The following is a 14682-nucleotide window of genomic DNA, read 5'->3' as shown; positions in this document are numbered from 1 at the left end:
GCAGCACCTAGCAGGTAGCCGGTGCTCAGTACAATTTGATTGACTTGAATGAATGAATGAATGAGTGAATGTCACCAGCAGCAGTGTGAGTGTGGCAAACTGAGGTGGAGGTCGGAGGGATATTCTGAGACAGTGTCCTTGGGACTCTTAGAAGGTGATCACTGGGGATGCATTTCTGTCCTCATAATTAGGCATAAGGCATATTTGACCCCTGTGAAACCTGGGCATGTTTTAAGTGGTTAATGAATTGAAATAGAATGTGTTATTCAAAATGTACTACTTTGGCATGTGGATTATTTTGAGCTGAAGGCAATCAGACTCAAAACCCAGTTTATTACCTCTCCCTAAAATACCTAAACTACCTAAAATAATTTAGATAAGGGGCCTGTACCAGAAAGAGGGCTATTACACCAGAGATAAGTTTTATCTGTAAGACTTTTCTGCTTCAGAGGACAAACATCTGATTACCACTCATCTTATCTGCCTGCGAATTGTCCTCCTTCCCTCTGAAGCCCCAGGCCCCTAGCCTTTTCCCTAGCTCAGAATGGCTCCATTGCTTGACTGCTTTGGGTCTCATATTTTTATGGGGCCTCTATGCAAATGAAATTAAATTTGCTTTTCTCCTGTTAATCTGTCTTACAGCAATTTAATTATTAGACCAGCTAACAAACCTAGAAGAGAAGAAGGGAAATTTTGTCTGCCCGTACAGAATCCTCACCACTGGCCTTCCCCCATCCAGGAGCCCAACTTCACCTTCCCTCTCCCTGGATGTCTGCTTCAGCAGGGCATCTGGCAGGTTTGTACTGGGCAAAGGGAGGCCTAAGGAAATGGTTACTGGGGTCTCCACATCCAGACGTGATCTGAAGAGGAGTGGTTCTGTGAGTGCATTGGGGAATAATGGGAGGGCTTTGAGGGCCTAGATGGTTCACTCTTGGCTAGTCCAGGTGGCTGGTATTGTTTGCCTCCTGCTGGGGCCTGTCCACGTCTCTGGTTGCAGGATGCTTGTGGACTAGGGAGCATGGGGTTCATAGCTATGTTTGTGATGGACCCTAGGTGCCCCTCTTTAGGGGATAGGCTACCCCCATGTCTCCGAGTTTGGGGCAGAAGTCCATGACCTCAGCATGCCCCATTGCGACGACATTAGTTAGTTTAGGTGGGGTCTCCTTCTCTGAGGCCCTTCCGAGGCTCACACAGCCAGCCCTGATAGCACTTTCTTTAATCTCTCAGCCCTCTTCCTCTTGCTTACCACACCTGGCACACAGGCTTTCTGTCTGTTTCTTGACTTGTCAGTCTTGCCCCTAACTGAGGGCAAGTTGGTTTATGTTTTTCTCATCAAGATCTCCTTTGACCCCCAAGTCTCATCCTCTGTCTCCAGTTCCAGCCATCTTTTTTTTTTTTTTTTTTTTTTTTTTTTAATTACGATGGTATGTATAGGCAGCATACAATGTTATTAGTTTCAGGGATACGACACAGTGATCTGACAATTCTATACATTATGTAATGCTCACGGTGGTAAGTGTAGTTACCACCTATCACCATACAATGTTTTTTAATATTACCATGAACCCTATGCTGTACTTTTCCATCCTTGTGACTTTATCTATCTATCTATCTATCTATCTATCTATCTATCTATCTATCTATCTATTTAATATTTTTAGAATATAATTTATTGTCAAATTGGCTAACGTACAGTGTATAGAGTGTGCTCTTGGTTTTGGGAGTAGATTCCCGTGATTAATCGCTCACGTATAACACCCAGTGCTCATTCCAGCAAGTGCCCTCCTCAATGCCCACCACCCATTTTCCCCTCTCCCCGGCTCCCCCACATCAACCCTCAGTTTGTTTTCTGTATTTAAGAGTCTCTTATATCGCTTCTCGGCCTTTTGGCTAAGATCAAGTGAAGAGTCTCTTATGGTTTGCCTCTCTCCCTCTCTGTTTGTAACTGTTTTTTTCCCCTTCCCTTCCCCCATGGGTGACTTAACTTATTTTATACCTGGAAGTTTATACCTCTCAATCCCCTTCATCTATTTCACCCAGCCCCACAACCCCTTTCCTTCTGGCAGCCAGTGAGTTCTCTGTATTTACAAGTCTGTTTCCATTTTTTGTTTGTTTTATTTTTTAGATTCCACATATGAACATAAATGACATCATATAGAATTCGTCTTTCTCTTTCTTATTTCACTTAGCATAGTATCCTCTGTGTCAATCCTTGTTGTTGCAAATGGCAAGATCTCATTCTTTTTTATGGCTGAGTAATATTTCATCATGTATATTACATATAATAAACATATACATTTATGATATTTTAAATATATATAATAGGTACCATATTTTTTATAAAACTGGGTGGCTACATGCAAAAGAATGAAGCTGGACCATTTTATTACACCATACACAAAAATGAACTCAACATGGATTAAAGACCTAAATGTGGGACCCAAAGCCATAAAGCTCCTCAAAGGAAACAGGTAGTGGTCTCTTAGCTATGGGCTTCAGCAGTATATTTATGGATATGTCTCCTCAGTTAAGGGAAACAAAACCAAAAATAAACGAATGGGACTCTACACCAAAATAAAAAGTTCTAGCTACTCATTAGCACATTACTCCTGTGTATTTGCTTCTTGCTGTCTGAAATGATCTCTCATCTGTTGTTTGCTGGCAGACTGCTCCACTAGCCTGTGGCCACAATTGGAGCATACCCCTGCTGCCTTGTTCCTCTTGTGTCCCAGGCCAGGGTGGAGGATTAAGAACTTTTGAGTGGAGATTGGTCAAATGAGCCAGCTGGCTCCTGTCTTAGGTTTCACCCCAGATTTTCCAAAGGATGCAGGCCCTGAAATATTAGAGTCATTCAGTTCAGTGCCTTTGGGTGGGCGGTTTGTGTCCCTGGCTCCTGCCTGGTGGATTTGCCTGCTCTGGCTGAGTGGGTAGGTTCCCTGCCCTTTCTCACTTCTTACTTCCTCTTGGGAGTTCCATCTGAAATTGCTTGTTCAGTTCAGAGAATGACCTTGCCCAACAGGGTTCTACTCCATGTGGTCTTAAGGCACCCAAGAACTCTTGCTCGGATCTCTCCTATTGAGCTACCGAAGTCAGTTTGTAGATGAGGAATGAGTCTAGCCGAGGGTCAAGCCACAGATTGGGGAAGTTGCAGACTCCCATGTAGGTGCCCAATTTCCGCCTGGAGTTTTCCCCACAGGGGTGTTCAGTAAGAGAGAGGGCAGGATGTTACACTGTGCTCCTGGGGAAGCCCAGGACTGAAATCTCAGCCAAGGGCCTCATTCTTCAGGAACTTGCTCAACTAGTCCTGACAGTGGGAGTCGGCCCCTGCCTGATTATCTTACTACAAATGGCTCCGTGGACAAGGGGACTAGGTCGGTATGAGTGGAGATGAAGGGAAAGGGGAATAAGACCACAATGTTTTCTCTGAACCCACAGCAGTCTTTCTGGCTTTAACGCAGATTGTTTGACTGTCAGATCACTTAGCTCTTACATTATCTTGTGGACAACCAGATCTCAGGAATCAGCCAGATTTTGTGAACTTTGGTAAGTTCCTGGACTCCCTCTTTCCTGAGATTGATTTCTTAGGAGACACTATTTTATTTATTTATTTAAATTTTAAAATATTTATTTATTTATTTTTGAGATAGAGAAAGAGCATGAATGGGAGAGGGTTAGAGAGAAGGAGACACAGAATCCGAAGCAGGCTCCAGGCTCTGAGCTGTCAGCACAGAACCCGACACGGGGCTCGAACTCACGGACTGTGAGATCATGACCTGAGCCGAAATCGGATCCTTAACCGACTGAGCCACCCAGGCTCCCCAGGAGACACTATTTTCTCCTACTGTAGGATTCACCTCAGTCTCTCTTTGTTTGCTGGACAGGGAAATTTGCCCTTCTTCTTCTTCTTCTTCTTCTTCTTTTAATGTGTACTTATTTTAGAGAGAGAGAACATGTAGGGGAGAGTCAGAGAGAGGGAGACAGAGGATCCAAAGTGGGCTCTGCACTGACAGCAGGGAGCCCAATGAGGGGCTTGAGCCCATGAACCATGAGGTCATGACCTGAGCCAAAGTCGGGCTCTTAGTCAATTGAGCCACCCAGGCTCCCCTGCTCTTACTTCTTCTAAGTGCTAGTCAAAAGAAAGCAATCCTGAAAATAAGCAAACAACACATGTGACCTTCCCCTCTGGTCTTTAAGCTCCTAGAGAGCCATGACAAAATCAACTCCCTCTCCTCCTATGACACCTTGCTTGTGATGAGCACTCAGCTAATGGGTGGAATTGTCACTGAATGTTGGGTTCTAGGAGATAGTCAGTGGGTGAGTCAAAAAGACCAAAGAGAATTAGCTTCTGCCCTCATAGCCTTATCACTGAAAGTCATTCATCTTCCTGGCCTGATGTCCTTATGTTTAAAATGAAGACCTATCTCTCAGGGTTGTTATAAAGATAAACACGGTCCCGTATGTGAAAGCATCTAACAGAGAGGGACCATGGTCAACACACAGGAAATACTAGTTTGCCTCCCTTCCTCCTTCTTTCTTCTCTTCCTAATGAGAGTGGCCTCCTTTTCACTGTTGACATCAAATCTCTGATAGTAGTGATAATCCAACAGGGATCACTGGTTATGTGTGTGTACGTGTGCATTAAGACTGGAAAGTGTTAACTGGCAACATTCATTCATAAAGAGCTCACTTGGTCTGGGGTTGTAGTAGGGAGGGGGAATCTTGTTCCCCAGTCAGCATCACTGTCTCTTTGTTTCATTAGTTCCTTGAGGCTGCTGTCCAAATGGAGCCCCCTGCAGTGAGCTCACCATGAATTTTCCAGCATCCTCTGTTCCCAAAAAAGTATAATTGCCTTCCATATAGTATTTTCAGTATTACTAGGAATACAAAGATGAATTAAATATAGGTACCTCTCTTCAGGGAACTTATCTTGAGTACAAGAAATTAATAGGAGGTGCTGAGAAGAGGCACCCCTTTTTGCCACCCCCAAGGCTGTGCACCTCTTGGAAAGACTCCATGTAGGCAATCATGCACACAGACATCCTTCTTTCTGACCACAGCCTTCCTGTTTCTCACTCCCATACTCTCAAAGTGCCAATTATTCACCCTTATCAGGACCACTAGACCACAGATATCCTCCCTCTCTGTCTTTCTGCTTTTGCTTCCTTATTCAGCCAGTTTAGTTTCTGTGCTCCAGCTGTTCAACCATTTTCTTGCTGGTCTTCTCAGCAGCCTTTCCCTTTTTCTTCCCTAATACTTCCTAGGCAAAACCCCAGGCCTAGTTGTATTGATGGTCTGTTTCTTCTGCATCTCTATTGGGGCTGCTGGAGGCTGTTGAAGACAACCACCTAGCCTCACGGATGACTGCCACCTGGATGCATGGGCTCTCACAACGTCTGTCAGTCCTACAAAGCTCTCACAGCAATGATTTCAAATTCTCACCATTGACCTCAAATCCTGATCCCACCTCTCCCCCTCACATTTAGTCCTTGAAAATAGACACCCCCAGGAGAGCTCCTCCAGCATTTCCTATCATGCTTCCAGCCTGCATCCCACCCAACCCAGAAATCTGTTCTCTTATTACTGGAGTGGGAGAGGTTTTTTATCCTTCCACCCAGGCCTGGAACCTCCTGACCCACTGTTGTATGATAAAGAGTTTATCTTGTTTTTTCCCTAGATACCTGTTAAGGAATTTTTGAAACCCTTGAAGTTTCTGACTCTTGGCAGAGCCCCTAGATAACGTCAGGATGGAAGCTAGTGTCCAGAAATATCAATCACGTGACTAGAAGATTGGGGCTTTGAGCCACACGATGATACCGGTCAACTCTTCCTCCCAGCCTCCTGGGAGGGCAGGAGAGGGGGACTGAAGATCGACTTCAGTCATGTGGCCAATGATTTAATCAAACATGCTTCCATAATGAAATCCCAGAAAAACTCTAGATGCTGAGCTAGGAGAAGCCTCCTTGTTGTTGAACACAACCATGTGCTGGGAGTCTGATGCATCCTGACTCCACATGGAGAGGGCAGGGAAGCTCTCTGTTCCCTCCCAGACCTTTCCCTCTGTGTCTTGGCATTTGGCTGGTCCCCCTGATTTGTATCCTATGTAATAAAATAGTAATGATAACAGCACTTTCCTGAATTCTGTAACTCTTTCTAACGAATTATAAAACCCAAGGGGGTCTTGGGATCTTCTGAATTTTTTTTTTAATTTTTTTTTCAACGTTTTTTATTTATTTTTGGGACAGAGAGAGACAGAGCATGAACGGGGGAGGGGCAGAGAGAGAGGGAGACACAGAATCGGAAACAGGCTCCAGGCTCCGAGCCATCAGCCCAGAGCCCGACGCGGGGCTCGAACTCACGGACCGCGAGATCGTGACCTGGCTGAAGTCGGACGCTTAACCGACTGCGCCACCCAGGCGCCCCAGGGATCTTCTGAATTTATAGCCAGTCAGTCGGGAGTATGTGTGCCCTGGGGGCCCTTGAAGTGCCACTGGCACCTGAGGTCAGGACAGTCTTACTGGGGACCATGTCCTCTAACTTGTGGAGTCTGCACTAACTCTGGCTGGTTATTGCTAGAATTGAATTGAAGTACACCCAATTAGGGTTGAAATGGAATACCCGTCTTCTCAAGGATCTTGCTGTTTTGGGATCTCTCTCTCCCTCATGTTCAACCTTTTACTCTCTACTGGTTCCTTCTCACCAGAGCCTCTCATGCCTTGCTTATTTAAATCAAATCAAAACAAAACAAAACAAAACAAAACAAAACTGCTTTGTTTCTCTTCAAAAAGTGCCTTCACTTGTTTTTCCTCCTACTCCTCAGCCCTCAACACATTTGCTTCCTCCCTCCACTGGATCAAAACTTCTCTGATGAAGGCCATCCTTGTCCCCACAGTCATTGATCACTTTGAGCCTTTTTTTCCCCCTAAAAAACAAACAAACAAACAAACAAACCAAAAACCAAAAAAAAAAAAAACAAACCTTGACTGGCAGCATCATTTCACACTACTGATCATTTTCTTCTTAAGCCACAATCCCCTCCTGCCCCAGTTTCTGCAATACCACTATGGTTTCCTTTGGCCACTCCTTTCCCGGTCTCCTATCTAGTCTTCTTCTGTTAACCCCTTAACTATGCCAAACTGCAACTATTGTCCCCTTCCTACCCTCCTGTTTGGTTCCTAGCCTGTGAAAGTCTCACCATCCCCCCAGATACCTAGAGCATCACCTTGAGCCCTTTATTTTCTTCACCACTCCAACCTCATGTCTAATAACCACCATGCTTGGTTCCTTTTACTTCCCAAGTACTCATGTCTCCATGCATTTACATCCTCTGCTTCTGTTGCTCCCCAGTCCAGATGACAACCTCCAGCTCACTTCCTCAGTAGTCTCCCTGCTTCTAGTTTTGTGACCCTCCAACCTGTTCTCCTACAGCCAGAGTGATATTTCTAGAACAGATGCAGTCATGTGGAGCCAGAGCCTATGTGGGACCTGCCCTTTGGCAAGTACCAGTGACTTTTTGTTGAATGAAGGAATGAATGTTATGTCCTTCTTTAAGACCCTTCACGAATTTCCCATGGCTCTTAGAGTCCAAGCTCCTGGACACAGTTTCTAGCCCTCTTGACTTGGCTCTTGCCCATCCCTCTTTTTGGCCGTGAATGTATTATGCTCACCCTTCTTCTATTTGGAACACCCTTCCCTTCCTTTGGCTGGGTAACTGTTATTCATCCCTTACATCCCAGCCTTCACAGGCTTTTTCCTGCCCCACCTGCCATATGTCCTAGTCACTTCCTGCTCCACCTAATATATACTTATTACATTGCATTGCAGTTGTTTGCATTATGATTTACATACCCACTAGCAGTATCTCAACATCCCCATCACTCCACATTTTTGGCAGCACTTGGTATAGCCAAACTTTAAGAATTTTGACAGTCTATTTGGTGTAAAGTGGTATCTTACTATGCTTTAACTTCCATTTCTCTATTAAATTTTTTTTGTTTGTTTTAGAGAGAGGGAGAGAGAGAGAGAGAGAGGGAGAGAGAGAGAGAGAGAGAAAGAGAGAATGTGAGCCTGAGCAGGGGAGTGTCAGAGGGGGAGAGAGAGAGAATCTTAAGCAGGCTCCCCACAGAGCTTGATCCCATGACCCTGGGATCATGACTTGAGCTGAAATCAAGAGTCGGACACTCAACCTACTGACCCACCGAGGCGCACCCCCCCCATTTCTCTAATTTTTAATGAGATGGATCATCTTTTCAAATGTTTCTAGTCATTTATATTTACTTTTCTATGAAATGCATCTGCTTTTTCTTGCTGGATTTAAAAAAAAAGTATTTGTAGGAGTTCTTTATATTCTGAATACTAATCTTTGGCGAAATGTATATGTTGCAAATTTTATACCCCGGTTTGTGGCTTGCCTTTCCACTTTTTAATGGTATCTCTTAATGAAAAAAGTTTAACATTCAAAATGAGGTCGAAGTGTTCAGTTTCCCATTTATGGTTTATGCCTTTAGTGTCTGGTTTAAGAAATCACTCCCTGCCCCCAAATCACAAAGGTTTTAAAGTTTTGCTTTTCACATTTTGCCGTTCTTACATTTAACGGAGTGCCTCCTCGGCTGGAGAGCAGCTGCACAAGGACAGGAGGTATGGTCTTGTTTCATGCTGATCCCCAGAGCTCTGTGTAGTGACTGGTACCCAGTAAGGGATCAGTGATTGAATGAATGATTGAATAATTGAAGGTAGGAACAGAGTGGTGTGGGAATTCAGAGGGGGCAAGAGGTACCTTTGAGCAGGTGAAGGAGATAAAGTAAGTTGGTGGTTCTCAATCCTGGGTTTACACTAGAGTTTCCTGGGGGAGCATTAAAATGTAGACAGTTTTACCCCAGAGATTCTTTGTGATGGGTCTGAGGCATGATCTGGGCATCAGGTAATCCTAATATGGGATCAGGGCGGAAAGCACTGGATTTTGAGGTAAAATAGTGCTGTGGTCAAGGGAACAGAAGCTGGGCTTAGTAGACTTGGGCTTGAATTCCAGCCTTGTCACTGACTGGCTGTGTGCTCTTACACTTTTGAACCTGCTTTCTTTGCCTACAAAATGGGTGTAATAACACCTGCCTGCCATGGTGGTTATGAGAGTGAGAGGAGATAAATGTGTTCCCAGAATGAAGTGTGTTCTTAATAATTTGTAGTATGTATGTATGTATAAGTTATATTTTTCACAGAGGAGATGACATTTGAGCCAGACCTTGATGCCTGCATGAAACGTAAGCATATGGAGATTGAGAGAGAAGGGCCATTCAGGTGGAAGGAATGTAATGATTCAAGGGCGTGAGGAGAAGACATGCTGGGGGAGAGTGAGCGGGCCAGTTAGCACTGGCAGACAGTGCAAGAAAGAGAGAAGTGGGGAATCTGCCAGAGGAGATGGGTGATGACCAGGTGCCAAGGGTATGGCTTCTCAGAGATTCCTATGGGCGCTATCGTCTTCAACAAATCTCCAGCCTAGCCCTAAGTGAGCAAGAATTCTGGATTCTCTGTCTCTGTCTCTGTCTCTCCCTTCATTCCCAGACCAGAACAGTGACTGATTTTTAGGAGGAGAGTCAAAGCAGGGTGGCTGTGGGGATCAAGGGGGCAGAATACAAGAATGTTCCACATATTCTCTTACTGAATTCCTGCCTTAGTACCCCATCTACTCCAAGGCAATGCCCAATGGGGGTTCTCCTTTCTCCCTATCCCATATGCCTAGATTATCTTTTTTTCCCATCTCTATCGTATTATTTATCACATCTGTTCTGTGCCACAGTTTTTCCACTTTGCATCTGCCTTTCCTCTTTTCTAGATCCTGAGTGTTCCTAGAGGTTTAGATCATTTCCTTCTTATTTACTTGTTCCCCAGAGTACAGAGAGTGCTTAATACATAAATTTTATTTAAATGGTTAATGATTTAAATAAAATTTTATTTAAATGGATATGTTGCACATCTAATTGGCTCCTGGATCAGTGCATTCTTTTCTAGCGTAACCAGGGATGGGGAACCATATCAAAGGCAGGGCTACGCCAGGTAGAAGTGCATAGAACCTTCTCCCTCACTGCTAAAAAACAGGATGGGAAGGTGCCAAAAAACAAAACCTTCCACTTTTAGAAATGTAAAACATGTGACACTTGTCACACTTAGGTGTTATCTTGCTGAGAAGTTGTTGCTGATGTTTTATGACCGCGTTTACCCAGATGTGGATTTGTCCCATGTGAGGAACTGAGGACAGGAATATTGTTGATGCACACTCCTGTAGGGAAGCCAATAGTCAGAGAATTGTCATGAAGTTTTTGAAGAATTGTTTTGCATTTTTTTAAACATTTACTTGAATGGGTGGTTTAACTTAGTTGTGAAACCTGATGAAATGTTTGGGATATTCTCGTAATGATGGCTTTGGTTTTTAGAAAAGTTATTATTTCTGGCAATACTTAAACAGCATGGTCATGTGTTTCTTAAGGCCTATCTTCTATTGTGATAGTAAAACTATATCATCGCTATGTCGAAAAATGCTTATCCTTTTGTCCTCTGTAGGCATGTATAAACTTAGCTTGTCCCCAAAACTAAATCAGGTGAGTAAACTGCAGTGTACTAAGAAAATGGGAGGGACCAAACAATCTCTGTTTTATTTACTCTGTTGGAAATCACATATCCATCAGGAGGCTGTTTGACCACAAACAACTCTTGTGAACAGATAAAAATAAGAGTTAACAGCATCAATTTGCATTAAAAAAAAAACAAACTTCAGCATGTTTTAGATGGATTATTGGTTGGGTAAGCTGATAGATCTATAATTTGGGGGGGAATTGGTTGTTGCCCTTAGTGGTTTGACTTATTTCAAAGTTATACCTACTTTTGTTGTGAAATAGTCTGGATTCTCTTTAAAAAAAAGTTGGCTTGGGGCGCCTCGGTGAGTCAGTCAGTTGAGTGGCTGACTTCGGCTCAGGCCATGATCTCACAGCTCATGAGTTCCAGCCCTGCCATGGGCTCTGTGCTGACAGCTCAGAGCCTGGAGCCTGCTTTGGATTCTGTCTCTCTGGCTTTCTCTGCCCCTCCCCCGCTCGTGCTCTGTCTCAGTCTCTCTCTCTCAAAAGTAAATAAACATAAAAAAATTAAAAACAGCAGCAACAACAACAACAACAACAAAAAGTTGGCTTGTATAATGCTGAGAAGTACTGAACTACTCATCTGAGAGAGTAGGCCTGAGAAATAATTTGAACAAGTTTAGAGATGGACACTACTGACATCTACCTCTGTCCTAACTGGCTGCTCAGATATAGACAGGAAGGATAAGAGGAGTAACAATTAAAAGTAGGTGCTGAGCTATGTGTGATCTAGTTGATCTACAACACTGGAAAGACTGGGCCAACGGACCTCCGGGAAGAAGGGTGTGCATTTATTGATCACGCTACATGAAAGTCACTATGATAAGCCCTGGAAAAATGAAGCGGAGTAAGAATTGGTCTCTGATCTTAAGAGGCTGACAGATTTGGGGGGAGACAGATCAAAATATTTAATAAAAATATTTAATGTTATAAATGCTCTGATGGAGTTGTGTGCAAGAGATCAAGAGAAGGGCTGGTTGATTGAGTCCCAAGCACAATGGGAGAGCACGTTCCTGAGCAGCTACTGGTACTGAGTCTCAAAAGAAGAATAGAACACGAGAGGGGTGGGGAATGTCAGGCAAAGAGATTTCAGGTAGGGTCTCTGCAGGAAGTGATGAAAAATGAGACTAGAAAGTAGGCAGGGACCAGATTAAGAAGAGTCTCATTGTAGGGAGGCAAAGGTGATCTGAGTGACACAGTCAGTTTTGCATTTCAGCAAGTTCATTTTCACACTATAACGTAGAAAAAGCTGGAGCTGGGCCAGACTTGAAGCAGGGAGACAGAAAGTCTGGGGGAAGTGATGAGGCCCTGAAACAAGGCAGCAGTGGTAAGGAGAGAGTGGAAGAGATAGAATTGAGGTTTTTTTCCAAAGTAAAATCAGAATGGACTTAGTGACCAATTGGATATGCGTGCGGTTCAGGAAGCAAAATCTGAGGATAACTCTGAGACTTCTAGGTTGACCTAGTAAAGTGGCATTATCTAACACCACCTGGAAGCCGGGGGGATGATCAACTTTGTTTGTTTGCTTTGGGGGGGAGTGATATATAAGGAGTTACTGTTTTAAAGTTGGGATACGTGAATTCGGTATGGCTTTGGGATTTATGGGTAAATCTCCCCAAATGGCAGTTGAATATGTCTGTCTGGGATGAGGAAATAAGAACAGTTTGGCCGGTGATACACAGTTGGAAGTGGTCATTGTATTTCTCAGAACTTAGAGACGGTAGCTGAATGGAGAGGGCAACCCTGAAGGAGCTGGGTGTGGAGCTAGGGGAGTAAATGCTCTCATCTCTCACACCTCTGCTTTCTTCTTCTTTTTCTTTTCTTTTCTTTTTTTGTGTGTGATTTTTGTTTCTATGTTATTTCAGATTCCCAGTGGAACCTCCATAAATTCTCCTTTTTTCTTTATTTTAATTTATTTTTTAAATTTACATTCAAGTTAGTTAGCATATAATGCAACAGTGATTTCAGGAGTAGATTCTTCAGTGCCCCTTCCCCATTTAGCCCCTCCCCCCTCCCCTAACCCCTCCAGTAACCCTCTGTTTGTTCTCCATATTTAAGAATCTCTTATGTTTTGTCCCCTCTCTGTTTTTATATTATTTTTGCTTCCCTTCCTTTATGGTCATGTGTTTTGTATCTTAAAGTCCTCATATGAATGAAGTCATGATATTTGTCTTTGTCTGACTGACTAATTTTGCTTAGCATAATACTCTCTAGTTCCATCCACGTAGTTGCAAATGGCAAGATTTCATTCTTTTTGATTGCTGAGTAATACTCCATTTGTGTGTGTGTGTGTGTGTGTGTGTGTGTGTGTTTATTCTTTATCCATTCATTCGTCGATGGACATTTGGGCTCTTTCCATACTTTGGCTATTGTTGATAGTACCACTATAAACAGTGGGGTTCATGTGCCCCTTCAAAACAGCATACCTATATCCCTTGGATAAATACCTAGTAGTGCAATTGCTGGGTCGTAGGGTAGTTCTATTTTTAATTTTTTGAGGAACATTCCATACTGTTGTCCAGAGTGCCTACGCCAGTTTGCATTGCTACCAGCAGTGCAAAAGAGATCCTCTTTTTCTTCATCCTCGCCAACATCTGTTGTTACCTGAGTTGTTAATGTTAGCGATTCTGACATCATACCTCTGCCTTCTGACTTCCTCTCAGTTCCTCCTGCTGGCTAAACCCAACTGAAAGACAGACAGCAGGGGAGCCCAGTGGATATAGTCCCATAAGGGTCAGCGTCCTAGGGAGCAGAGCAGGATGGAGAAGGGTGATACAGGATCTGGGGGTTCAAAAGGAATATATCCTGGACAACCACCATCTGTGGGCAGGTAGTGCAAGAATTGTCAGTAAAGGAGACTGAGGAGCCAGAGGCCAGAAGAAAAACCAGGTGACTCAGAAGCCAAAGGGAAAAGGAAGTAGAAGTGGCCAATGGTGCCCAATGCTGCAGAAGTCAGGCAAAACAAGGATTGAATCCATTAGGTTTGGCAATTAGGAGACCTTCACAAAAGTAGTTTTAATGGAGTGGTAGAGCCAGAACTGGTAGAGCCAGTTAAAGTGGATTAAACAATAAAAAAGGAGTTTCATTTCTAGCAATATGGATGACTAGTTATACAGAGCAGTTTCTCCTAGTAAAAGAGATCTGAAAAAGCTGGATAAGCTAGTTTTAACTTAAATAGTTTTAAAAGCATGACTGAGCTGATGAGAGAAACAACTTGATGTGAGTTACAATGGGAAGATTATTCTACAGCCGAGGGTAAACACTAGAGTTGGCAAAGGGGAATTGGTTTATTACAGAGGAACAATACTCAGAATGATGGCAGACTCTTCAACAATGATAGTAAAGCCAGAAAACAGTGCGATATTTTCATAGTATTGTGAGTAGGCCCTATCAACTCATGGTTGAGTACCCAGTGAACCTATCTTTCAGGAACAAGAACCTATGCAAAGATAATGGTGATGAGAGGATTCATACCAAAGAACCTTATTAAGGCAACTTTGAAGGGTGGTACTACAAGGTGGGGAAAATGACCCCACTAGGAAGGCCTGGGATGTAAAAAGGGATGGTAGGCCAAGAAAATGGTCAAAGTTTGGATAAAGCTAAACAAATATCAACTGTTTAAAATGGTAATAATGTCTAATTTGTGAGGGAACTATAATTCTGGGCTACAGTAGTTTTGGAGAGGGGAGAGATTGGGGTTAAAGCATTCTGTGGTTCTTTTTTGTTCTAAAGGAGAGGGAAAATATTGAAATTCTTGATTTTGTTACGTTGGATGTGATGTTAAAAGTTCTTGGAGGTAAGCACCAAAATAATAAAGATAAAATATATAATTTCCAAACCAGTAAACAAAATACTAATGGTGTAAGAAAAACAGAGTGAAGCAACTCCTACCATCTAAGGAAAGAGAAAAACAAGAAACAGAAAAAGGGGACAAGTAGCACAAAATAAGACAGTAGAAGGAATTAATATATATGTAAAATCACCATCAAAATAAGTGAACTAAACGTATTAGTTAAAAGGCAAAGATTATCAGACTGGATATAAGAAAGTAGAGCTGTGT

At 43.1% G+C, this 14682-nt stretch overlaps 1 protein-coding gene across 10 annotated transcripts in view; it reads left to right on the top strand.

Annotated features, from left to right (window-relative positions):
- The window catches only part of IL36G (interleukin 36 gamma), a 185476-nt gene that overhangs the window by 73997 nt on the left and 96797 nt on the right, over positions 1-14682 (top strand). For 9 of the 10 annotated variants that reach the window (XM_045054562.1, XM_045054563.1, XM_045054558.1 and 6 more), the window contains exon 2: positions 643-796. The exons of the other annotated variant lie outside the window; for it this stretch is intronic. Coding sequence is in view for 1 of the 9 variants with exons in the window: in XM_045054563.1 (XP_044910498.1) it covers positions 769-796 (28 nt within the window). In the remaining 8 variants the exon portion in view is untranslated. The remainder of the gene's footprint in view (positions 1-642; positions 797-14682) is intronic. 10 annotated transcript variants of the gene reach the window in all.

This window comes from Felis catus, chromosome A3 (genome assembly GCF_018350175.1).
Source record: "Felis catus isolate Fca126 chromosome A3, F.catus_Fca126_mat1.0, whole genome shotgun sequence".
Lineage (NCBI taxonomy): Eukaryota > Metazoa > Chordata > Mammalia > Carnivora > Felidae > Felis > Felis catus.
The sequence above is the reverse complement of the archived record's forward strand: the minus strand, read 5'-3'. Positions and strand labels throughout refer to the sequence as shown.